Source organism: Pongo pygmaeus, chromosome 2 (genome assembly GCF_028885625.2).
Source record: "Pongo pygmaeus isolate AG05252 chromosome 2, NHGRI_mPonPyg2-v2.0_pri, whole genome shotgun sequence".
NCBI classification, from domain to species: Eukaryota; Metazoa; Chordata; class Mammalia; order Primates; family Hominidae; genus Pongo; species Pongo pygmaeus.
The window spans coordinates 95,231,298-95,257,188 of NC_085930.1; the positions used below are offsets into that span (position 1 = coordinate 95,231,298).

General features: G+C 42.4%; 1 protein-coding gene across 6 annotated transcripts in view; it reads right to left on the reverse strand.

Moving 5' to 3' along the window:
• ABHD6 (abhydrolase domain containing 6, acylglycerol lipase) overlaps positions 1–25,891 on the reverse strand; it is a 54,865-nt gene that overhangs the window by 8,080 nt on the left and 20,894 nt on the right. For all 6 annotated transcript variants that reach the window (XM_054479634.2, XM_054479638.2, XM_054479639.2 and 3 more), the window contains 4 exons: positions 17,142–17,298; positions 15,046–15,159; positions 13,403–13,535; positions 9,649–9,806 (listed from right to left, as the gene is read on the reverse strand). In XM_054479634.2, coding sequence (XP_054335609.1) covers positions 9,649–9,806; positions 13,403–13,535; positions 15,046–15,159; positions 17,142–17,298 — 562 coding nt within the window. The remainder of the gene's footprint in view (positions 1–9,648; positions 9,807–13,402; positions 13,536–15,045; positions 15,160–17,141; positions 17,299–25,891) is intronic.

The window sequence follows — 25,891 nt, forward strand, 5'->3', positions numbered from 1 at the left end:
ATCCAAATGCAGAACAAGTTCCATTAAAAAAAATTAAGCCACTGGGGGATGATAGGTCTATTAAACAACAAAGAAATAAACTATTGAGAAGATTCTGGGGAGGGTTCCACAGTCCCACTGGGAGGGTTCAACAGCCCTTTGTTTATCATTTGACACTGTCTTTGCCTTCCCTGCTGAGGGCTGGTGAGGGCTGCAGCCAATGTGGACAGGCCACATCTCCTGGATCTGGGCTACTGACCCAAAGAGGTAGTGGTGGCTGGAAGGAACACAGTCCTTCTCTTCCTCCTGCCTCAGGACTCCTGAGGTAGAGTACAGGGTTCACATTAGTGGCTGTACTCCTCTACTCCTCTCCTCTACCTGCAAACAGGTCTGAACCCTTTAAATGCACTCTCTCAGGAGTCCTGTGCACTGACTGAAAGTGGGGAAGACCCAGCCATGGCTGCTGTGGACTAAACCAACCCTCTGGAGCATCACTAGACTCTAACTCATTCAGCCTGGACATGAGGACAATGACAATTTGTTGAATAACAACATTGTGCTCAGCATCAGACATTTTCTTTGTTCAGCTGTCCACCCTGTACCCACATATCTATTCATCTTGTATCCATCCATCCTCCATCTCTGCTCAATTCAGCCATCCATCCTGAACCACATATGCATGTGTCTACCTATCTATCCTGCATTCACCAATCCATCCAACCTCCATCTCTGCATCAACCAGATATCCTCCCATCCATCCATCCATCCATCCAACCATTCAGCCATCTATCCATCCTGCAGACCTAAATCATCTGTGCACTGGCACATCAAGCAATTCATGCAAAAATCTGTCCTGCATCTACCCACCCATCCATTTTCCATCCCTGCATTATCCAGACATCCTGTCATCCATCAATCCATCCAATCTATACCTAGGACCTACTTCATGCAAGCACTGTGCTAAAGTCTGGGGATAGAACAGCCAATTAAGACAAAGTCCCTAGTGGAAGACACACACGTGCAATCACAACACAATATGACATGGTGGGCTGAGTGTGCAGGTGCTCCTTCTCTCCTAGGAAGGAAAGACTTTTGGAGCTGCCATTTATTTTTCTCTCGGTGTTTTCATATCCCTAACGACCCAAAACATGGAGTTTTCCAAAACACCATTTGGCCACTCTATTCTGGGAAGAGATCAGTGCTGGGAGAAAGGAATGCTACTTCATGGCTAAAAAGGGATTTCAGGGGTGGAACATGCCACAGCATCAGATTCTGGGTGTTTCCTGAGGGACAGGCCATATCTATTAACTGAGCCATGTTCACAACTTCTGAATGGGACCTATTCTCTCAAGTCTTAGGAGGACCCGCCCACCCCCAGGCAGGGTCCAGCTCCTACAACAGAGGGAGATAATTTGGGGTTACGAAGCCTCAGCCATGGACTCTCCTCTCTTGGTTCTTCACACCATTTCCCTAGATGACCTCATTCAGGCCCATAACCTTCAATATTAGTGTCTGCTGATGGCTCCAGTGGTACAGCTTCAGGCCAGACTTCCCTCAGCTACACCTTAACCTCTGCACTTGGAGGCCTCACAGGCAACCTGAACTTAACACATGAAAAATGGAGCCCTTGGCATATTCCCCAAACCTGCCCTTATACTCTTCAGAATATACTACCTCTGTTTTTGTTTTTGTTTTTGTTTTTTTGAGACAGGGTCTCACTCTGTTGCCCAGGATGGAGTGCAGTGGCATGATCTTGGCTCACTGCAGCCTCTGCCTCCTGGGCTCAGGTGATCCTCTCACCTCAGCCTCCTGAGTAGCTGGAACTACAGGCATGCGCCACCACACTTGGCTAATTTAAAAAAATTTTTTTTGTAGCGATGCGGTTTTACCATGTTGCCCAGGCTGGGGCGGGCAATCCACCCGCCTTGGCCTCCCAAAGTGCTGAGAATACAGGTGCAAGCCAGCATGCCCAGCCGGGAAAATACTACCTTTATCCATCCAGGACCTCAAGTGCTGGAAGTCACCTGTGACTCCTCCCCTTTCCCCAGCCCCCATTTCCAATTTGCCTGTACATCCTGTCCATTCTTTCTCAAATCTCGTCTCCATTGCTACCATCCTAGTCTACACCACCAACATCTCAAAGGCACAATAGTTCCCAAATGGGTTCCTCTGTTCCATTTGTGCTCTCCTACAATCCCTCCGTGGTCCTATTATATTTAGAAAAACCCCTGGCTCCTTTCCGTAACCTATAAGGTCCTACAGGATCTAGTCCAGCATTTTTCAAAGTGGTTCTTGGGAGTCCAGGAGGTCAAACTACTTTCCTAATGTTCAATGTTACTTCCCTCTTCACTTACATTCTCTCAAAAGTACACTGTTTTTCAGAGCCTATAAAATGTGGGATGATGTCCTTGCTCTTGGCTACTGGAATGAGTGCTTGTACATTCATTGCATTTTGGAATCTTCTGAGTTTCCATTTATTTTCTTTTATTTGTATTTAAATAGAGATGGGGTCTCGCTACATTGACCAGGCTGGTCTTGAACTCCTAGTCTCAAGCAATCCTCCCATCTTGGCCTCCCAAAGTGCTGGGATTACAGGCATGAACCCAGCCTGAGTTTTAATTTCTAATATGGTAAACATTAATAATAAATATAACCCCTATAAATAAAAACCCTTTGGGTTCCTCAATAATTTTTAAGAGTATAAGGAGGATAGGTTCCAAGATGGCCGAATAGGAACAGCTCCGGTCTGCAGCATCCAGCGTGATTGAGGCAGAAGACGGGTAATTTCTGCATTTCCAACTAACGTACCTGGTTCATCTCACTGGGATTGGTTGGACAGTGGGTGCAGCCCACAGAGGGCGAGCTGAAGCAGGGCAGGCATCGCCTCACCTGGGAAGCTCAAGGGGTCGGGGGTTTCCCTTGCCTAGCCAGGGAAGCCATGACAGACTGTACCTGGAAAAATGGGACACTCCTGCCCAAATACTGCACTTTTCCCAAGGTCTTAGCAACTGGCAGACAAGGAGATTCTCTCCCGTGCCTGGCTCGGTGGGTCCCAGGCCCACGGAGCCTTGCTCCCTGCTAGCGCAGCAGTCTGAGATTGAACTGCAAGGCGGCAGCCTGGCTGGGGGAGGGGTGTCTGCCATTGCTGAGGCTTAAGGAGGTAAACAAAGTGGCCTGGAAACTCGAACTCAGCAAAGCCCACCGTGGCTCAGCAAGGCCAGCTGCCTCTAGACTCCACCTGTGTGGGCAGGGCTTAGCTGAACAAAAGGCCCCAGGCAATTTCTGCAGACTTAAATGTCCCTGCCTGACAGCGCTGAAGACAGCAGTTGTTCTCCCAGCACGGCATTTGAGCTCTGAGACAGACTGCCTCCTCAAGTGGGTCCCTGACCCTTGTGTAGCCTAACTGGGGGACACCTCCCAGTAGGGGCTGACTGACACCTCTTACAGCCGGGTGCCCCTCTGAGAGAAAGCTTCCAGAGGAAGGATCAGGCAGCAATATTTGCTCTTCTGCAATATTGCTGTTCTGGTGATACCCAGGCAAACAGGGTCTGGAGCGGACCTCCAGCAAACTCCAACAGACCTGCAGCTGAGGGACCTGACTGTTAGAAGGAAAACTAACAAACAAAAAGGAATAGCAACTACATTAACAAAAAGGACATCTACACCAAAATCCCATCTGTAGGTCACCAACATAAAAGACCAAAGGTAGATACAACCACAAAGATGGGCAGAAACCAGAGCAGAAAAGCTGAAAATTCTAAAAACCAGAGCGCCTCTTCTCCTCCAAAGGATTGCAGCTCCTCACCAGCAACGGAACAAAGCTGGATGGAGAATGACTTTGATGAATTGACAGAAGTAGGCTTCAGAAGGTCAGTAATAACAAACTTCTCTGTGCTAAAGTAGCATGTTTGAACCCATTACAAGGAAGCTAAAAACCTTGAAAAAAGGTTAGACGAATGGCTAACTAGAATAAACAGTGTAGAGAAGACCTTACATGACCTGATGGAGCTGAAAACCATGGCACGAGAACTTCGTGATGTATGCACAAGTTTCAGTAGCCAATTTGATGAAGTGAAAGAAAGCGTATCCGTGATTGAAGATCAAATTAATAAAATAAAGTGAGAAGACAAGGTTACAGAAAAAAGAGTAAAAAGAAATGAACAAAGCTTCCAAGAAATATGGGACTATGTGAAAAGACCAAACCTATGTTTGATTGATGTACCTGGAAGTGATGGGAAGAATGGAACCAAGTTGGAAAACACTCTTCAGGATATTATCCAGGAGAACTTCCCCAACCTAGCAAGGCAGGCCAACATTCAAATTCAGGAAATACAGAGAACACCATAAAGATACTCCTCAAGAATAGCAACCCCAAGACACATAATTGTCAGATTCACCAAGGTTGAAATGAAGGAAAAAATGTTAAGGGCAGCCAGAGAGAAAGGTTGGGTTACCCACAAAGGGAAGCCTATCAGACTAACAGCGGATCTCTTGGCAGAAACCTTACAAGCCAGAAGAGAGTGGGGGCCAATATTTGACATTCTTAAAGAAAAGAATTTTCAATCCAGAATTTCATATCCAGCCAAACTAAGCTTCATAAGTGAAGGAGAAATAAAATCCTTTACAGACAAGCAAACGCTGAGAGATTCTGTCATCACCAGTCCTGCCTTACAAGAGCTCCTGAAGGAAGCACTAAACATGGAAAGGAACAACCGGTACGAGCCACTGCAAAAACATGCCGAATTGTAAAGATCATCGACACTATGAAGAAACTGCATCAATTAATGGGCAAAATAACCAGCTAACATCATAATGACAGGATCAAATTCACACATAACAATATTAACCTTAAATGTAAATGGGCTAAATGCCCCAATTAAAAGACACAGACTGGCAAATTGGATAAAGACACAGACTGGCAAATTGGACAAGACCCATCAGTGTGCTGTATTCAGGAGACCCATCTCACATGCAGAGACACACATAGGCTCAAAATAAAGGGATGGAGGAAGATCTACCAAGCAAACAGAAAGCAAAAAAAGAGCAGGGTTGCAATCCTAGTCTCTGATAAAACAGACTTTAAACCAACAAAGATCAAAAGAGACAAAGAAGGCCATTACATAATGGTAAAGGGATCAATTCAACAAGAAGAGCTAACTATCCTAAATATATATGCACCCAATACAAGAGCACCCAGATTCATAAAGCAAGTTCTTAGAGACCTACAAAGAGACTTAGACTCCCACACAATAATAATGGGAGACTTTAACACCCCACTGTCAATATTAGACAGATCAATGAGACAGAAGGTTAACAAAGATATCCAGGACTTCAACTCAGTTCTGCACCAAGCAGACCTAATAGACATCTACAGAAGTCTCCACCCCAAATCAACAGAATATACATTCTTCTTAGCACCACATCGCACTTATTCTAAAATTGACCACATAATTGGAAGTAAAGCACTCCTCAGCAAATGTAAAAGAACAGAAATAACAACAAACTGTCTCTCAGACCACAGTGCAATCAAATTAGAGCTCAGGATTAAGAAACTCACTCAAAACTGCACAACTACATGGAAACTGAACAACCTGCTCCTTAATGACTACTGGGTAAATATCAAAATGAAGGCAGAGATAAAGATGTTCTTTGAAACCAATGAGAACAAAGACACAACGTACCAGGATCTCTGGGACACATTTAAAGCAGTGTGTAGAGGGAAATTTATAGCACTAAATGCCCACAAGAGAAAGCAAGAAAGATCTAAAAGCAACACCCTAACATCACAATTAAAAGAACTAGAGAAGCAAGGGCAAACACATTCAAAAGCTAGCAGAAGGCAAGAAATAACTAAGATAAGAGCAGAACTGAAAGAGATAGAGACACAAAAAACCCTTCAAAAAATCAATGAATCCAGGAGCTGGTTTTTTGAAAAGATCAACAAAATTGACAGACCGCTAGCAAGACTAATAAAGAAGAAAAGAGAGAAGAATCAAATAGATACAATAAAAAATGATAAAGGGGATATCACCACCGATCCCACAGAAATACAAACTACCATCAGAGAATACTATAAACACCTCTACGCAAATAAACTAGAAAATCTAGAAGAAATGGATAAATTCCTGGACACATACACCCTCCCAAGACTAAACCAGGAAGAAGCTGAATCTCTGAATAGACCAATAACAGGCTCTGAAATTGAGGCAATAATTAATAGCTTACCAACCAAAAAAAGTCCAGGACCAGACAGATTTACAGCCGAATTCTACCAGAGGTACAAAAAGGAGCTGGTACCATTCCTTCTGAAACTATTTCAATCAATAAAGAGGGAATCCTCCCTAACTCATTTTATGAAGCCTGCATCATCCTGATGCCAAAGCCTGGCAGAGACACAACAAAAAAAGAGAATTTTAGACCAATATCCCTGATGAACATCGATGTGAAAATCCTCAGTAAAATACTGGCAAACCGAATCCAGCAGCACATCAAAAAGCTTATCCACCACGATCAAGTCGGCTTCATCCCTGCGATGCAAGGCTAGTTCAACATACACAAATCAATAAATGTAATCCATCACATAAATAGAACCAATGACAAAAACCACATGATTATCTCAATAGTTGCAGAAAAGGCCTTTGACAAAATTCAACACCCCTTCATGCTAAAAACTCTCAATAAACTAGGTATTGATGGAACATATCTCAAAATAATAAGAGCTATTTATGACAAACCCACAGCCAATATCATACTGAATGGGCAAAAACTGGAAGCATTCCCTTTGAAAATCGGCACAAGACAAGGATGCCCTCTCTCACCACTCCTATTCAATATAGTGTTGGAAGTTCTGCCCAGGGCAATCAGGCAAGAGAAATAAATAAAAGATATTCAGTTAGGAAAAGAGGAAGTCAAATTGTCCATTTGCAGATGACATGATTGTATATTTAGAAAACCCCATCGTCTCAGCCCCAAATCTCCTTAAGCTGATAAGCAACTTCAGCAAAGTTTCAGGATACAAAATCAATGTGCAAAAATCACAAGCATTCCTATACACCAATAACAGACAAACAGAGAGCCAGATCATGAGTGAACTCCCATTCACAATTGCTGCAAAGAGAACATAATACCTAGGAATCCAACTTACAAGGGATGTGAAGGACCTCTTCAAGGAGAACTACAAACCACTGCTCAACGAAATAAAAGAGGACACAAACAAATGGAACAACATTCCATGCTCATGGATAGTAAGAATCAATATCATGAAAATGGCCATACTGCCCAAGGTAATTTATAGATTCAATGCCATCCCCATCAAGCTACCAATGACTTTCTTCACAGAATTGGAAAAAAACTACTTTAAAGTTCATATGGAACCAAAAAAGAGCCTGCATTGCCAAGACAATTCTAAGCAAAAAGAACAAAGCTGGAAGTACCAAGCTACCTGACTTCAAACTATACTACAAGGCTACAGTAACCAAAACAGCACGGTACTGGTACAAAAACAGATATATAGACAAATGGAACAGAACAGAGGCCTCAGAAATAACACCACACATCTACAACCATCTGATCTTTGACAAACCTGACAAAAACAAGAAATGGGGAAAGGATTCCCTATTTAACAAATGGTGCTGGGAAAACTGGCTAGCCATATGTAGAAAGTTGAAACTGGATCCTTTCCTTACACCTTATACAAAAATTAATTCAAAATGGATTAAAGACTTAAATATTAGACCTAAAACCATAAAAACCCTAGAAGAAAACCTAGGCAATACCATTCAGGACATAGGCATGGGCAAGGACTTCATGACTAAAACACCAAAAGCAATGGCAACAAAAGCCAAAATAGACGAATGGGATCTAATTAAACTCAAGAGCTTCTGCACAGCAAAAGAAACTGCCATCAGAGTGAACAGGCAACCTACAGAATGGGAGAAAATTTTTGCAATCTACCCATCTGACAAAGGGCTAATATCCAAAATCTACAAAGAACTCAAACAAATTTATCAGAAAAAAAAAAACCCATCAAAAAGTGGGCAAAGGATATGAACAGACACTTCTCAAAAGAAGACATCTATGCAGCCAACAGACACATGAAAAACTGCTCATCATCACTGGTCATCAGAGAAATGCAAATCAAAACCACAATGAGATACCATCTCACACCAGTTAGAATGGCAATCATTAAAAAGTCAGGAAACAACAGATGCTGGAGAGGATGTGGAGAAATAGGAATGCTTTTACACTGTTGGTGGGAGTGTAAATTCGTTCAACCATTGTGGAAGACAGTGTGGCGATTCCTCAAGGATCTAGAACTAGAAATACCATTTGACCCAGCAATCCCATTACTAGGTATATACCCTAAGGATTATAAATCATGCTACTATAAAGACACATGCACACGTATGTTTATTGCAGCACTATTCACAACAGGAAAGACTTGGAACCAACCCAAAAGTCTATCAACGGTAGACTGGATTAAGAAAATGTGGCACATATACACCACGGAATATTATGCAGCCATAAAAAGGATGAGTTCCTGTCCTTTACAGGGACATGGATGAAGCTGGAAACCATCATTCTCAGCAAACTATCACAAGGAAAGAAAACCAAACACCACATGTTCTTACTCATAGGTGGGAACTGAACAATTAGAACACTTGGACACAGGGTGGGGGGTAGGGGGCTGGGGGAAGGATAGCATTAGGAGAAATACCTAATGTAAATGATGAGTTGATGGGTGCAGCAAACCAACATGGCACATGCATACTTATGTATCAAACCGGCACACTGTGCACATGCACCCTAGAACTTAAAGTATATTAAAAAAAAAAAAAGGAGGATAAGGGGTCCTAGCCAGGCACGGTGGCTCACGCCTGTAATCCCAGCACTTTGGGAGGCTGAGGTGGACGGATCACGAGGTCAGGAGTTCGAGACCAGCCTGACCAACATGGTGAAACCCCAGCTCTACTAAAAATGAAAAATTAGCCAGGCGTGGTGGCGCACACCTATAATCCCAGCTACTCAGGAGGCTGAGGCAGAAGAATCGCTTGAACCTGGGAGGCGGAGGTTGCAGTGAGCCGAGATCATGCCACTGCACTCCAGCCTGGGTGACAGAGCGAGACTCTGTCTGGAGAAAAAAAAAAAAAAAAAAAAAAGTATAAGGGGTCCTAAGATTTTTTTTTTCAATTGAGTATCTCTGATTTAGCCCCTGCCTCCCTTTCTAACTTTATCTTCACCATTCTCTTATTCTTGGGGCTCCAGCTACCCCAGCCTCCTTTGTCTTGAATATGTATGTTTTTCCACCTCTGCATATGCTGTCCCTAGAAGAGGCTTATCAAAGCCACCCCTTCCTCCCTGTATTCAATCACTACACAATCTTCATTTCTGCTATAAAACTCATGACCACTGGTAATTCATTGTTTACTTGTTATTGTCTGCCTCCCCCACTGGACCGTGTCTGCCCAGGGACCTTCTTGTCTTTACTGATCACCATGCCAGCACAGTGCCCAGCGTGTTGCAGGCACTGCAGAGACACTTGTTGAATATATACAGAAGAGGACAAGAAGGAGTCAATGAGTAGATGAAGGAGGGAATACGTGCAGGAAGCTGGTACTCGCCCCCGGGCCTCTGGGGAGGGTAGTTGTGTCGCTGCTGCAACCACGTTACCTGTTGGGGCACCTTGAAGCGGACATAGGAGCAGAGCTGAAGCATTTCACTCATCTCTTCTGGGGTAGACGGGATCAAGGGAATCTTCTCCACGGCGGCAGAGTCCTGCAGTTCTTTGAGCCGTTGTACGAATTGATTGTCAGTTGAGTACTGCAGGCCTGTGGGATTCAAACCCAAATGGCTTGATGATACATCTGCCTTCTTACCAATCCCATTTTATATAGGGAACTTCTGATAGCAGCCCAGAGTTAATATATTTCAGGTTTATTTCATGAGTAGATTTCTTTTTTGTTGGTACTGCCATCCTTGCTCAAATCAAAACCACAATGAGAAACACACAAAAAAATCCTTCCACATATTTCAGGGACTGGTCACTCACACTGTAGTCCATGGACCAGGAGCATCAAAAGCCCACAAGAAATGCAGACGCTGCCCCTCCCTGAGCCTCTTGAACCAGAATTTGCATTCTCACAAGTTGCCAGGGGACTCATATGTATGATAGAATTTAAGGAGGGTTAGCCTAAGACAATTTGCCTAAGCACATCTGAGTGTTGACGGGAAACATGAGGAAATACATGACCGGAAGAAAACATAGGGCTGGCATGAATGACCTTCCTTTGGCCTCGACCCACGTGGTACTCTCTTATTTGGGGTCAATGACAAAACACAGGGGGACTGGGAGTCTTCCCAGCTGTCCCTTGCTTTAGGGCAGCAACCCTGCTGCCTTCTCCACAGTTGCTCTTCCTCTAGGAGAGCAAAATTGAGATTGCTCATTATCTCCCATCACCTCAGGGCATGACACGAGAGTCCACAGAAGCCGATGCTATGTATGCAAGAGGGCAAAACTAATTTTCACTTACAGCATGGAGCAAATTTCTAGGCATTTAGCTTAGCCAAATAATTAGATTTTTTTTTTTTTTTTTTTTTTTACTTTAAGTTCTGGGATACATGTGCAGAACGTGCAGGTATTTGTTACATAGGTATACATGTGCCATGGTGGTTTGCTGCACCTATCAACCCGTCATCTAGGTTTTAAGCCCCTCATGCATTCAGCATTTGTCCTAATGCTCTCCCTCCCCGTGACCTCCACCCTCTGACAAGTCCCAGTGTGTGATGTTCCCCTTTCTGTGTCCATGTGTTCTCATTGTTCAACTCCCACTTATGAGTAAGAACATGCGGTGTTTGGTTTTCTGTTCCTGTGTTAGTTTGCTGAGAATGATGCTTCCAGCTTCATCCATGTCCTTGCAAAGGACATGAAATCATTCTTTTATATGACTGCATAGTATTCCATGGTGTATATGTGCCACATTTTCTTTATCCAGTTTATCATTGATGGGCATTTGGGTTAGTTCCAAGTCTTCGCTATTGTAAATAGTGCTGCAATAAACATATGTGTGCATGTTAGATTTTTTTAAAATTTTATATTTTTGTAGAGATGGGGTCTCCCCTAGGCTGGTCTTGAACTCCTGGCCTCAAGCAATCCTCCCCTCTCAGCCTCCCAAAGCGTTGGGATTACAGGTGTGAGCTACCTCACCCAGCAAAATCTAGAAAAGAGCTAGATTTTACAAAGAAAGGCAATAGCACCAATAATATTGGTCGTGATGCAGAAACCCACACTTTACAAATCTATGTCCAGCAAACCCTTTAAATCTAACATGGATATGATGTATGGCTTTCATGATGCCATGAAGCAGATGACATTATCTATTTCCTCTCTCTTTAAAACTAAACCTAGGTTAGATGTCATGTGGTATATCCTGGACTGGATCCCAGAACAGAAAAAGGACATGAGTTGAAAAACTAAATGAAATCCAAATAAAGCCTGGAATTTAGTTAACAGTAATATACTAATGTTGGTTTCTTAGTTGTGACAAATTTACTGTGGTAATGTGAGCTATTAATGGGGAAACTGAGTAAAGGTTATATGGGGCTCTCTAGAATATCTCTGCAATTTTTTTGTAAATTTAAAATTATTTCAAAATTTTTAGAAAGTTTATTTTAAAACTCTTGGTAGAATATAATCCTGAATTTATTTCTACTTTTCAATTTTCACATACAAACTTAATTTTAAATTTCCAGTTGAAATTCGGATGTCAATTTTTTCTCTGAACAAATGAACCTATACTTGAAAAAGCCAGTTAGATTTTACTTCCTGTAAGTGATTTAAAATCTAAAAACCTTCCATAGATGCTGTTCCTTCAATTCTCAAACTTATTATTATAAGATCAAATTATTTCAGATATGATACTTGAAAAAAAGAGAGGAGAAGACCCTTAGGTGTGTTCTCTTCAATTTCAATGTCTTTAACATATTGAAAATGATTAGCTTTCAGAGTGGCAGAAGGATTTTAAAGGTCAATTTAGTTAAGTTTCAGTAAAAGTCATTAAATGTTCAATTCATGGCTGGATTCTAGTTGAATCATACAGAGGAAGTAGAAGATATGAGTCACAAAAAGGAGGCAGTAAATATGCAAGGACTTCCAAACATCACAGCTTGGGTTCTGGAGTCAGGCAGCCTGGGCTCTGTTCCTATTGTGATTCTGGCACTAATGAAATTTCTTTGTGCCTCAATGTTCCCATTTATAAAATGGGCATAATATATTGACCTGCATGGTAACTGCATATGTAAAAAGTCATTGAGATGCACATTTAAATTTGGACAATTTACTATGTGTAAATAATACCCTAATAAAGCACCAAAGGGAGAGAGAGAGAGAGGCCAGGCGCGGTGGCTCACACCTATTCCCAGCACTTTGGGAGGTGGAGGCGGGCAGATCACTTGAGGCCAGGAGTTCAAGTGACTCAGGCCAACAGGATCCTGGCCAACAGGATTCTAGTTTGCCTAGCCAACATTGCGAAACTCCACCTCTACTGAAAATACAAAAAATTAGCTGGGCATGGTGGCACACACCTGTAATCTCAGCTACTTGGGTGGCTGAGGCACAAGAATTGCTTGAACCTGGGAGGTCAAGGCTGCAGTGAGTCATGATTGTACCACTGCACTCCAGTCTGAGCAACAGACTCTGTCTCAAAAAGAAAAAAAAAAAAACAGAGAGGGGGAGATAGAGGAGAAAGAGAGAAAATATGATTTTTATCTATTATATATTATAAACACAAGTCTAAAGACTTATGGAAGAAAAACAAATTTAAAAATCCAACTTCAAATGGTAATATCTGAGAACATGTTACACTTCACGTTGACATATGTACATATAACAGTAGACAAACTAAAGTTTGATTTTTTTTAAGATCTTACTATAATAAATAAAGATCTCTCAGTTTTTACCGAAAAAGGAGAGGGGCATAATTATAGTACCTTTACCTCACAGGGCTACTGCAAGAATTAAATTCATATAAAGAGCTTAGCTCGTAAGAGCCTGATAAATGTTGGATGTTGATATTAACATTATATTTCAAAGTATGTGCTGCAAAGCACTATATACATTTTAATCAACCACCTCAAACATTCCTTTTTTTTTTTTTTTTTAATTTTAGATGTTTACAGGCATGAGCCACTGTGCCTGGCCCCACCTCAAATTCTTGGTGTAACAAGTCTGGCTCTATATTTTCAAAATCAGTCTGGTTATGATTATGATTATATAACTATTGGTTGGTTAGAGTTATCAGTAAAACACTGCATATCTCTCAAGCATACATCAAAAAGATCATTCCAAAAAACGGTCATAGCAGACACTAGCTACTTGTTTCTTCAGGGATTCACCCCTGCCGAGGGATGTTTCAGCCTAATAACTTACCAGCAGGACACACAAGACACAGGCTGGAGACATCCGATGGGTAGTAAGCAGCATACACCCCAGCCACCTGGCCACCCATGGAGGTGCCTACCAGGTGGAAAGGTTTTTTGTTCAGCTTCAGGCATTCTACAAACTAGGAAGGGAAATGAGAAAGCGGCTTGGTTATACAGCTGTAGACAATGGCAATGGTGATTACAGCATAGAAGCCCCCTGGATTTCCTATGGACAACTGAAAATGACTACTGTTTACAGAGTCCGAAACTCTACTGGATCCATTATAAGATGAGCCCTGTGGCATGCATGGACTTCTCTTTATCTGGCACAAGAGATTGAGAGGTCATTTATCAATATAAATCAACAGGGATTCTGCTAACTAGAGTCAGCAAACTTTTCTTTCTTTTCTTTTTTTCTGAGACAGGGTCTCACTCTGTCACCCAGGCTGCAGTGCAGTGGCGTGATCATGGCTCAATGCAGCCTTGACCTCTGGGGCTCAGGTGATCCTCCCATCTCAGCCTCCCGAGTAGCTAGAACTACAGGCATGCACCACCACATCTGGCTAATTTTTTTTTTTTTGTAGAGATGAGGTTTCACCATATTGTCCAGGCTGATGAAGTTTTCTATAAAGGTCCAGAGAGTAAATATTTTCTGCTTTGAGAGCCATATGATCTGTTGCAACTATTCAACTCTGCTGTTGCAGACAAAAGCAGTCAAAGGCAATATGTATTAAATAAATGAGTGAGTATGGCTGTGTTCCAATAAAATTTAGTTTACAAAAATAGGTACAAGCTAAACATAGCTCATGGGCTGTAGTTTGAGGGCTCCTGCACTAATTTAAAGCTCTTCTGGTCCATCTGACCATCCATTCATATAACTACCCATCCATTTGTCTATTCAACCATCCATCCATCCAACCATCCATCCACCTATCCATCCAATCATCCAATCAGCCATCCACCCAACTATCCAGCATTCTAAAAAATATTTATTGGATATCTATTAGGTACAGGAAACTATGATTAGATGCTGAAAACACAGCAAAGAGCTAAAAAGACAAGGTTCCTGACCTAATTTAAAAAACAGTTTAATGGAGGAGGCTGATATTAAATATCCTCATTTGGGGGAAAATACTAAAGGTCAACCTGAAACTTACGGGCTACCCCATTCTGAAATGGCTCTTAAACGCCTATGATCTTGAAAGCTTAGCCACAGAAGGCTAGAGATAGATTCTAAAATAGGTGCTAGCAATAGATGCTAAAGTACGTTATAATGTGAAGAACACCCTCCCCAGCTAGGCAGAGGGGCTATTACTGTTATCATATAACTGGTGAGCAGAAAAAGAGATCCCTAGGAAGGGAATTGGTTTTAAGAAATTCTAAACCCCTTTTCAAAGAGTTGAGAAAATGCTCAGATTGTATTTTGTTACAAACAACTGCAATAGGCTTAGAGTCTGTAATAAGCCCTGGCCCTCCATTGCCAACTGGAGATATCATCAGGTTGCCATTTGGCTTGCCATCACTTGTAGACAGAACGTACGGGAGACTGGTCATGAGGTAGCACAGGACTCCCTTCCCTGCTCTCCAGACTTGGACATGCAATGGTGGCTGAGACAGTCTGGGCAATCTTTGGTAGAGCCTCCTGCTTACCTGGTGTATCCTCTTAACTTGCCCATCTATGGACAGGTCATCCAGGGAGGAGCGGGTGGTGCCCTCATGTCCTGGCATGTCCACGCAGACCAAGTGCAGGTTCTTTGGAAGGAACTGAGGACACACAGACCCAGAGAGTCAGTACGTGGTGTGCAAAACATGTCTGCCCATTTTCTTGGGAGGTTGCCCCATGTACAGTGACCCAGACAGCCAACCCTGGGGATGTATGGGTCTTGGCCACTCAGTGTTTTACCCCACTAATTGAATAAGCATTGCCAGTAGCCTCATCGGGAGCAGAGGCCCACAAAGACTAATACATAGATGGAAGCAGGCTCAGGAGATGCCTGTAAAAAGGGGACAAAGTCGGGGCAGCAGGCTTAAGTCTCTTGCTTTTTCTTCACACCGGTTGACATGTACTGCCTCGTCCTTTCCCTCACCCCTTCCACACTTACTCCAGCCATGCAGCTGCTGACTTGGAACTGGAAGGGATGGTTCTGTTCTCTCATATTCTAACCAGCTCCAGAGCCAACAGGAGCGATGTTTTCCCCAAGAACCACATCTGATCACCCCGATTCTGGTTTGTTTAGTTTTTTTTTACATTAAGTTCTAATTTTCCAAATTATTATTATCCTAAAACACCTTCTTCCATTTAGATATGTACCACTTTTAACCAGGAAACTGAGAAACATAAGTTACCAACAAACAAACATCTAGTTATAAGAAAGATGCTTATCTGAGGAGGGGACAGGAAGTTCATCAAGGCATGAAAATGACTGTCCTCATAGTGGAATTTGGAAATAAGAATACAACTAAGTAGAGGGTGTGTGAGTCTCCACCTACTGGTGTAGATGATACTTGGGATCCCTCAGGTATGGTCTTGCCTGAGGTGGGAGCCAGGGATGCTTCCTGCCCAAGACTTCTGCCAGCCCCAACCTTCACACCTGATCACTCTTAACAAGGGCAGCAAGTTGCCACACCCAAGTAAACCAAGACAAAAAGTGACTTGGAAAACTCTTCCAGAAAGCTGCTAGATCAAGACTGTTTCTCTAAATGGCAAAGGAAAAGAAAAAAGCAGACGTAGAAGAGGGAGTGGGAAGGAAAGGAAAAGAAGGAATGAAGGAAGAATATGGAGGGCAAGGAAGAGAAGAAACTTGGGAGGACAAAAAAAATGACTTTTAAAAGCCCATCTCTGATCTCACAGCAGTTCTGAGATGCAGCTGTGTCAGAAGCCTCCCCAAAGAAATATCCATGAGGTGAAAAGATTTCTAAGCCATACGTTTTATATATAATATTCAACTCAATAATTTTTTTCTGACAAAAGAATGAGTAACATATTGCATTAGTTTGTTTGTTTGTTTTGAGACAGGGTCTCACTCCTGTCGCCCAGGCTGGAGTGTGGTATAGCACGATCTTGGTTCACTGCAGCCTTGACTTCCTAGGCTCAGGTGATTCTCCCATCTCAGCCTCCAAAGTAGCTGGGACTACAGGTGCATGCCACCATGCCTGGCTATGTTTTTGTATTTTTTTGTAGAGACGGAGTCTCCCTATGTTGCCCAGGCTGGTCTCAAACTCCTGCGCTCAAGTGATCTGTCTGCCTTGGCCTCCCCAAAGTGCTGGGATTACAGGTGTGAGCCACTGTGCCAGGCCACACTGCATTAGTTCTAATATGACTTGAACCACCACAGTTCTGAGTTCCCTTTGCTTTCTACCATTGTTGATGACATCATGTCCTAGTGGAAACCCTTTTCTTCTTCTTCCTTTTTTTATTTTTATCTTTTTGAGACAGAGTCTTATTCTGTTGCCCAGGCTAAGTGCAGTGGCATGATCATGGCTCACTGAAGCCTTGAACCCCCAGGCTCAAGCAATCTTCCCACCTCAGTCTCCTGAGTAGCTGGGACTACAGGCATGCACCACCACACCTGGCTAATTTTTTATTTTTTGTAGAGACAGGGTTTCTTTATGTTGTCCAGGCTGGTTTTGAACTCCTGGACTCAAGCAATCCTCCTGCCTCAGGTTCCCAATGTGCTGGGATTATAGGCATGAGCCACAGCACCCAACTCCCTTTTCTTATAAGAGAGAAGAATCGAGAATTGCACCTTGACCACACTGAGCCACATATCCTTGTGGGCAGAGAATCCATGGAGCATGAGGATGGAGGGTTTGTACCCAGGCCTGCCCCGGAAGGAATAACAGAACTGATAGTCTTCATGGTGAACATAGCGGACTTGCATGCCCAATGTCCTCCGCCAGTACCTGGAGCGGGTGGGAAATAAAGACAAAACAAAACCAGTAGGCTTAAGATGAGTGGCTTCAAGATGGGCACAGGTCGTCTCTATAAGTCTTACTTAGTGACATCACAAACACTACTCCAGCCCTTGTCCTCCATCAGTCTCTAGAGTCCTCCTGAGCTTTACCCTCAAGGAACACGGAGCCAAACCATTCCAGAGAACACCTTAAATGAACTATTTTGATATATATTTTACTAATCACTCTAGGAAGGGAAATGCGATGTTTTCTTAAGAAGCATGCCACACATGATAACCTTTTGATAATATGTCTTTCTAGAGACTTTGAGAGTGATAACTTATTTCTTGAGAACCATCTGCACTGGTCCTCTGGCTTTGTTCCTCATAACATATGGCAGCTGGTTGAAAGCTCAGCTTCTGCTGGTTACATAAGACTTGGCAGTGCTGGACTTTGGCCCAAAATCAATTTCAATATGAAATTACCATCTAAACAAATTGAACTCTCTGCATGGTGAATCCCTCCAAGTTGAGAGATAATTAATTCAATCAGAGATGCACTTTGTAAGATACTTCACACTAAAGAAGTAGCCAAGTCTTGCAAAAGCAAATAACCTAAACTGACTGGTCTTAACTCTTTGTGTAAAATAAGCAGAGAGGGAGAGAAGATATATATTCATTTACTTTTATCTGCATACAAAAAATGTGGGAGCATACATAAGGTTTTTTTTTCATTGTTTGTTTGGTCAGGTTTTTTTTGTTTTGTTTTGTTTTTTTAGATAGAGTCTCACTCTGTCACCCACGCTGGGGCAATCTCAGCTCACTGCAACCTCCACCTCCCGGGTTCAAGCAATTCTTGTGCCTCAGCCTGTATCTAGGGTTACAGGTGCACACCACCACACCTGCCTAATTTTTGTATTTTTAGTAGAGACAGGGTTTCACCATGTTGGCCAGGCCAGTCTCAAACTCCCGGCCTCAAGTGATCCATTCACCTTTGCCTCCCAAAGTGCTGGGGTTACAGACGTCCAGCTGGTTAAACCGCACCTGGTTGGTTTCTTTTGAAACTTTTTTAATGACTACATTGCCTACTCAAAACGTAAAGAACATAATAACATTGGCTAGCTTAAAAGCTCTTCTTACAGCAAGGCAAGCATATTTCAAAATTCTAAATCATAACATGACTTTGTTCATCCATTCACATCCCAGCTCATTCACTTACTGACTTTGAATGTCCCCTCCAAAACTCATGTTGAAATTTAATTGCCATTGTGAAGTGGGACTGTTAAGAGGTAATTAGGCCCTGACAGTTTTGCCTTCATAAATAGATTAATGCTATTATTGAGGGAGTAGATTCCTGATAAAAGTGAGTCTGGCCCCCTCTTGTCTCTGGCTCCCTCTTACAGTCTCTTGTCCTTCTACCTTCCACCATGGGATGACACAGCAGGAAGGCCCTTGCCAGATATTGGTGCCATTCTCTTGGGCTTCCCAACCTCCAGAACAATAAGCCAAACAAATTTCTTTCTTTATAAATTACCTAGTCTGTGGCATTCTGCTGTAGCAACACAAAATGGAATAAGACACTAACTGTATAATCTTATAATACGAGGAAATGCTGCATTCCACTAAGAATATGGCAAAGATTAAATGATGAGGTAATTCATGTACACAGCTTTGTTCAATGCCCAGCACATGGTAAGTATTCAGTACATGATAGTTGTTAGTATTATGTAAAGATGATTTTGTCCTTCCAAATATATCATTTGCCAAAAATTAAAAGGAAAAATTAGGGGAAATATTTGCAATGAATATGACAGCTGCAGAATGATATCCTTAATAAATAAAAAGCTTACAAATTGATCTCAACCATGCTAAAACCCTAATTCAACACTAGGCAAAATAAATGAAAAGGTACCTTAGAGTAGAAAAGATATTAATGACTAACAAACATAAAAAACATGTTCAAGTTCACTAGCAATTAAAAATATGAATAGTGCACCAACATGGATAGAACTGGAGATCATTATGTTAAGTGAAGTAAGCCAGACGCAGAAAGACAAACATCACATGTTCTCACTTATTTATGGGATCTAAAAATCAAAACAATGGAACTCATGGGCATAGAGAGTAGAAGGATGGTTACCAGAGGCTGAGATGAGTAGTTGGGGGTAGGGGAGAAGTGGGGATAGTTAATAGGTACAAAAAAAAATAGAAAGAATGAATAAGACCTACAATTGATAGCACAATACCGTGACTATAGTCAATAATAACTTAGTTGTAAATTTTTAAATAACTTGAAGAGTGTAACTGGATTGTTTGTAACTCACAGGATAAATGCTTGAGGGGATGGATACCCCATTCTCCATGATGTGCTTATTTCACATGGCATACCTGTATCAAAACATCTCGTGTACCCCATATATACCTACTATGTACCCCCCAAATTTTTTAAATAAAAAATTAATAAAGAAAAAATATGAATACCCTTCATGAGCTTCTAAATTAGAAAAGTGGTGGGGTTTTTTGTTGAGACGGGGTCTTACTCTGTCACCCAGGCTGGAGTGCAGTGACACAATCACGGTTCACTGCAGCCCTGTCCTCCTAAGCCCAACTGATCCTCCCACCTCAGCCTCCTGAATAGCTGAAATTACAGGTGCATATACCATGCCTGGCTAATTTTTTAATTTTTAAATTTTTTTGGTAGAGCCTGGGTCTCCCTGTATTGCCTGGGCTGGTCTCGAACTCAAGTGATCCTGCCACTGAGCCACTGCACCTGGCGTTTGTGTGTGTGTGTGTGTGTGTGCATGTGTGTGTGCGTGTGTGTGTGCGTTTATATAACCAGTTATAAAGTTCAGCCTTTCTAGAAAGCAATCTGGCATAAAATATCAAGAATCTTTGAAACCTCATGCCCCTTGTTGACATAGTAAGTATAATTCCAAGAATAATCTGTCTCAAGGAAATAAGTAGAAACTTTGAAAAATAATATTTTTAAAGTGTTCCAGCCAGTGTTATGTGTTGTTTAAATTAGAAAAAATCAATACTAACTTTAGTGTCCATGAATAGGAAATATATTAGATAAACTACCATATAGCTAGGTGATGTCTTATTTTGCTATTATTTAAAATGGAGTTTTCAAAGAATATTCAATAACATGGAAAAATATTTAAGACATGATGTCAAGTGAAAAAACAGGACCCAATTTTTTAAAATACTATTGATTCCAATTCTGTTAAAAAAAACTGTTAAGTATACACAGATGAAGAGGTGGCAGAGAGAGGTGGGAAGAACAAAAGAAGCACTGAAGAAAATGAATTATTCCAGGGGTTAAGGGTAATTTACATTTTCTTTGTGTTACCTTTTTATCTTTAAATTATTTATTATTTTTTATTTTTGGTACCGGGACTGGGGCTCGAATGGGTTACGTTTTTATAATCATCAAATTCTCTATAACTCTCATACAAAGTACAGTGTGAGATCACGGAAGAGCTGGAAGGACCTTGTGGAAAAGGTGAAACTTCAGCAGACTACTGGATACTCAACATATATCAGCTGGAAGCTGGAGAAGGTGTGCCAGGAGGTAGAGATGGCAGAGGCAAGGGCCTGGGGGAGAGCCAAGTATGACTTGAACCAGAATGAAGAGACACAGGGTTGGAAGGCGGCCAGACTGCTGGACTCAGGAATTGAGGGCTTCTTCATTACCAGACAGAGCTCTTTGGTACTACTCGATATTTTTCATTTAATTGGTACATACACTGGACAAGTTTACCTAGGCTCCAGAAACAAGGAGCTGGAAAAGTAATATTTTTTCTTTCTTTTTTTTTTTTTTTTGAGATGGAGTTTCACTCTTGTTGCCAGGCTGGAGTGCAGTGGCGCGATCTCAGTTCACTGCAACCTCCACCTCCCGAGTTCAAGTGATTCTCCTGCCTCAGCCTCCTGAGTAGCTGGGATTACAGGCGTGCACCACCACACCCGGCTAATTTTTTTTTTTTTTTTTTTTTAGATGGAGTCTTGCTCTGTTGCCCAGGCTGCAATGCAGTGGCATGATCTCGGCTCACTGCAACCTCCACCTTCTGCTTTCAAGCGATTCTCCCACTTCAGCCTCCCAAGTAGCTGGGACTACAGGCACGTGCCACCACGCCTGGCTAATTTTCATATTTGTAGTAGAGACGGGGTTTCACCATGTTGGCCAGGCTGGTCTCAAACTCCTGACCTCGTGGTCTACCCACCTCAGCCTTCCAAAGTGCTGGGATTACAGGCGTGGGCCACAACGTCTAGCCTCTAATTTTTGTATTTTTTTAGTAGAGACAGGGTTTCACCATGTTGGCTAGGCTGGTCTCGAACTCCTGACCTCAGATTATCTGCCTCCCTCAGCCTCCCAAAGTGCTGGGATTACAGGCATGAGCCACCATGCCCAGCCCAGAGAACTAATATTTTCAAATGATCCCCTCAACGAAAGAGTAGGAAGATGACTCTAAGATACCAGGCCAGCTGAAAAATTCTGAAAGACCCATGGCCCAGATGGAAAAAATCTTCTTTGGTTTAATGATAATAGATAATAGAGAATAGATTACCTCTAATTCACAAAAGCAGAACCTTACAGAATAGAAACAAAGAGAAGAATTAAGGTGGGATGAATGAATGTCTCAGGAGCAAGATCTTTTACAATCTCAGTACAACAGCCAAACTGCTCCTGTTTCAGGGACAGAAGACATTGAAGGCTCTATTGACCTAAATAGAAAAGACCCAAAGAAGACCTCTTCGGGGTTCCTCTTTAATAAAGTCTCCCGGAGTCCAGAGTCCTCATCCTATAAGTCTCTGTCTAGTTAACAGGAACCTCTGAAGAAAAGTACTTACAGATTTTTTTATAATGTGGTAAAACAGACATAACATAAACATTTACCATTTTAACAAGTATACAATCAATGACATTACAAAACATTGTAAAACTACCACCACTATCCATTTCTAGAACTTTTCATCATCCCAAATAGAAACTCTGTACCCATTAAACATTAACTCCTCATTTCCCCCAGTCCCCTAGCAACCTCTATTCTACTTTCTCTATGAGTTTGTCTATTCTGGGTAAAAGTGGAATCATACAAAATTTGTCCTTTTGTATCTGGTTAGTTTCACTTAGCACAGTTGTTCTCAAGGTTCATCCATGTTGTATCAATAGCATGAATCAGAGTGTCATTCCTTTTTAAGGCTGAATAACATTCTATTGTGTATATACCACATTTTGTTTATCCATTTGTCTGTTGGACATTTAGGTTATTTCTATCTTTTCGCTATTGCAAAGAATGCTGCTATGGACATTGGTACACACATTGAGACCCTGCTTGCAATTCTTTGGGATTTACACTCATAAGTGGAATTGCTGGATGTTATGTTAAATGTATAACTTTCTGGGGAGCCAACAAATTTGTGCATAGCAACTATACTACTTTACATTCCCAACAGCAATGCATAGGGGGTTCCAATCTCTCCACATCCTCACCAACGCTTATTTTCCATTTTTTTTAAAGTTATGTATATACCACAATAAAAAGAAAGAACCAGGCTGGGCATGGTGGCTCACAACTGTAATCCCAGCACTTTGGGAGGGCGAGGTGGGTGGATCGCTTGAGCCCAGGAGTTTGAGCCTGTCTCTACAAAAACCTGCAAAAATTAGCTGGCAAGGTGGCACACACCTGTAGCCCCAGTTACTCTGGAAGCTGAGGTGGGAGGATCACTTGAGCCTGGGAGGCAGAGGTTGCAGTGAGCAGCCTAGGCTGGTCTTAAACTCCTGGGCTCAAGCAATCGCAAACCTCTGCCTTCCAAAGTGCTGAAATTACAGGCATGAGCTGCAGCACCTAGCTCCAAATTCACTTATTAATTCCAACAAATTATTTATAGATTTTTTTTGGACTTTCTATGTACACAATTGTGTCATCTGCAAGCAATGTCAGCTTTATTTCTTCTTTTCCAATTCTTATCCCCTTTTCTTTCTTATATTTATATAAATGAACTGTTCACTATGATTTCTTACCTTGATTTCACAACTGAGTTTCTTTGGGAAAACAAAAATCTTAGAAAATCTCAGTCTTTTTCATCTTGTGAACAGTCCTGATATTTTCATTACACAATGAAAATCAGACCTGATGTCATCCGCAGTGGCCACAGCATCCCCGGTGTGGCTCTCTGTTGACTCACGTTGAAGGATTTGGTACCTCCTGCAGGAGCAGCCATAGTCACAGTGCTGTGGAAGTGTGCTGGCCATGCTCCAGGGACACTTAGACCCAGAGAGAGCTGCTCTGAAGACTCGCTGTGGCCTACTGGGGACACCTGTTCTTGTTCCCTGAGGAGCTGAGACGATCCCAGAGGGAACTCCAGGAGCTTGCACGATGTGATGACTTCACCAAACCCTTATGCTCATATGGCAGGGCAGCGGGGAACGGAGACTGGGTGCCAAGCTACCTCTACTGCCTGCTGATCCTGTTTGTGTAACAATCCTGAAAATTAACCTGACCCACCTAGGTCTGCGAGGTGAACCCACTTGTGGTCATCACTGGCAGCCGAGCAAATGGAGGCCTTTGGAGGAGTCGCTGTGGTTAAGGGATATAAGTGACTCATGGTGATGCTGCTCATTCTATGATAACCACTGTGTAAATGTCACTTGCAGTGAGGCTATTTGGAGGAAGCAGTCTGTGCATTTTGGTGATGCGGAGGAAGTGCCTCACAGGATTGCTGACAGCTCTCTGCAATGGCATCATGGGTTTTATTACTAAAATCATAATCCCCCGTGTCACAATGCCACCTGGCATGATCTGAAAGGTTTTCTAGGATTTTCATCTTGCCCAACCAGCTGGGTTTTCTTCTTGGCCTGTGTGCCTGAGTTCACAAAATAAAGAGCATTGTGTTTGTCTTTCAGCCACGGCACTGAGCTGGGTGACAGGCATGGGCAGGCTTTAAGACCCCATGCATCCATACTGCCAATTAAAGAGGCTCTGAATGCTCTGCACTGCGGGGCCTCTCTGTTTTTTTTTGTGGTATTATTTGTTAATAAAAGTGAATTATTTGCTATGCAGCATTATTCATAATAGCCAAAAGGTGGAAACAACCCAAGTGTCCATCAACAGATGAATGGATGAACAAACTGTATATACACACAATGGAATATTATTTAACCACAACAGAAAGTGAAGGAGTGATGCATGCTACAACATGGACGAACCTTGAAAACATTATGCTAAGTGAGAGAAACCAGACACAAAGGTCACACATTGTATAACCCCATTTATGTGAAATGTCCGTAATGGGCACATCTAAAAAGACAGGAAGTAGATGAGTGGTTGCCAGAAGATGAAGTGAGGGAGAAACTGGGAGTGACGGCTACTAGGTATGGGGACTCCTTTGGGGAGGTGGAAATATTTGAAATTAGATAGTGGTAATGGTTGTACAACACTCTGAATATATTAAAACCACTGAACTGTACACTTTATTTATTTATATTTATATTTATGTTTCATTTATTTATTTATGTAGACAGAGTCTCACTCTGTCACCCAGGCTGGAGTGTAGTGGCACGATCTCGGCTCACTGCAACCTCTGCTTCCCGGGTTCAAGCGATTCTTCTGCCTCAGCCTCCCAGGTAGCTGGAATTACAGGCACGCACCACCACGCCTGGCTAATTTTTTGTATTTTTAGTAGAGATGGGGTTTCACCATGTTGGCCAGGCTGATCTCGAACTCCTGGCCTCAAGTGATCCGCCCGCCTTAGCCTCCCAAAGTGCTGGGATTACAGGTGTGAGCCATCGTGCCCAGCCTTGAATTGTACACTTTAAAACGGTGACTTTTATGTTATGTGAATTTTAACTTAATTAAAAAAGCAAATATTTGCTATCAACTTATTTTTCTCATTACAAATGAAACATCAAAATTACCCTGACACCCTTACTCTGAAAGCCTTCTCCTAGACAGCCCAGGGAACTGTTGGGGGACTATGCAGCATTAAGACTAGTTTCCACACGAGGGGGGTGGAATTAACCTTTACATAATCACACCTCTGTATGTGACCATATCCATGGTTACGAGCCACATCAGTGAATTGCGTTCTCTGCTTCAATTTCATGTGGTTAATAAAAACGGCGTTTTGTGTGTGGCAGTCCATGATGCCTTGACGAGGCCATGAGAAGGGGCACGCAACTCTGCCTTCTCCATGTCAGGGGTCATCCAGAAGCCTTAGCCCACAAAGCACAGAACTCCTGCAACCAGCACTGCAAGGGCAACGGCATTTCAGCTTCAGAGTGAGTCTCGCTTTCTCAATGCAGAAGGTGGGTCCCGGGTGACTCGGGAGGGGGTCACAACTCCCCACTCCTGCCCCCAGAGAGCAAGAGCAAAAGATGAAAAGCTCCCTTCCATTCAATTAGTTTCCTTTCAAGGATCAGAGCTTGGCTGGCAGGCGGAAAATTCCACACTCAAGTGAAACAAAAAGGAGCCAGAAAGGAGGGCAGATAAAGGGCATAACACCCTCTTTGGACTCTTCTACGTACAGAAGTGAGTTCTGACTTCCCGAAGTCCCAGTTAGATCTCAATGGGCTTACCTATAGCACAGAGAGGAACCAGGTC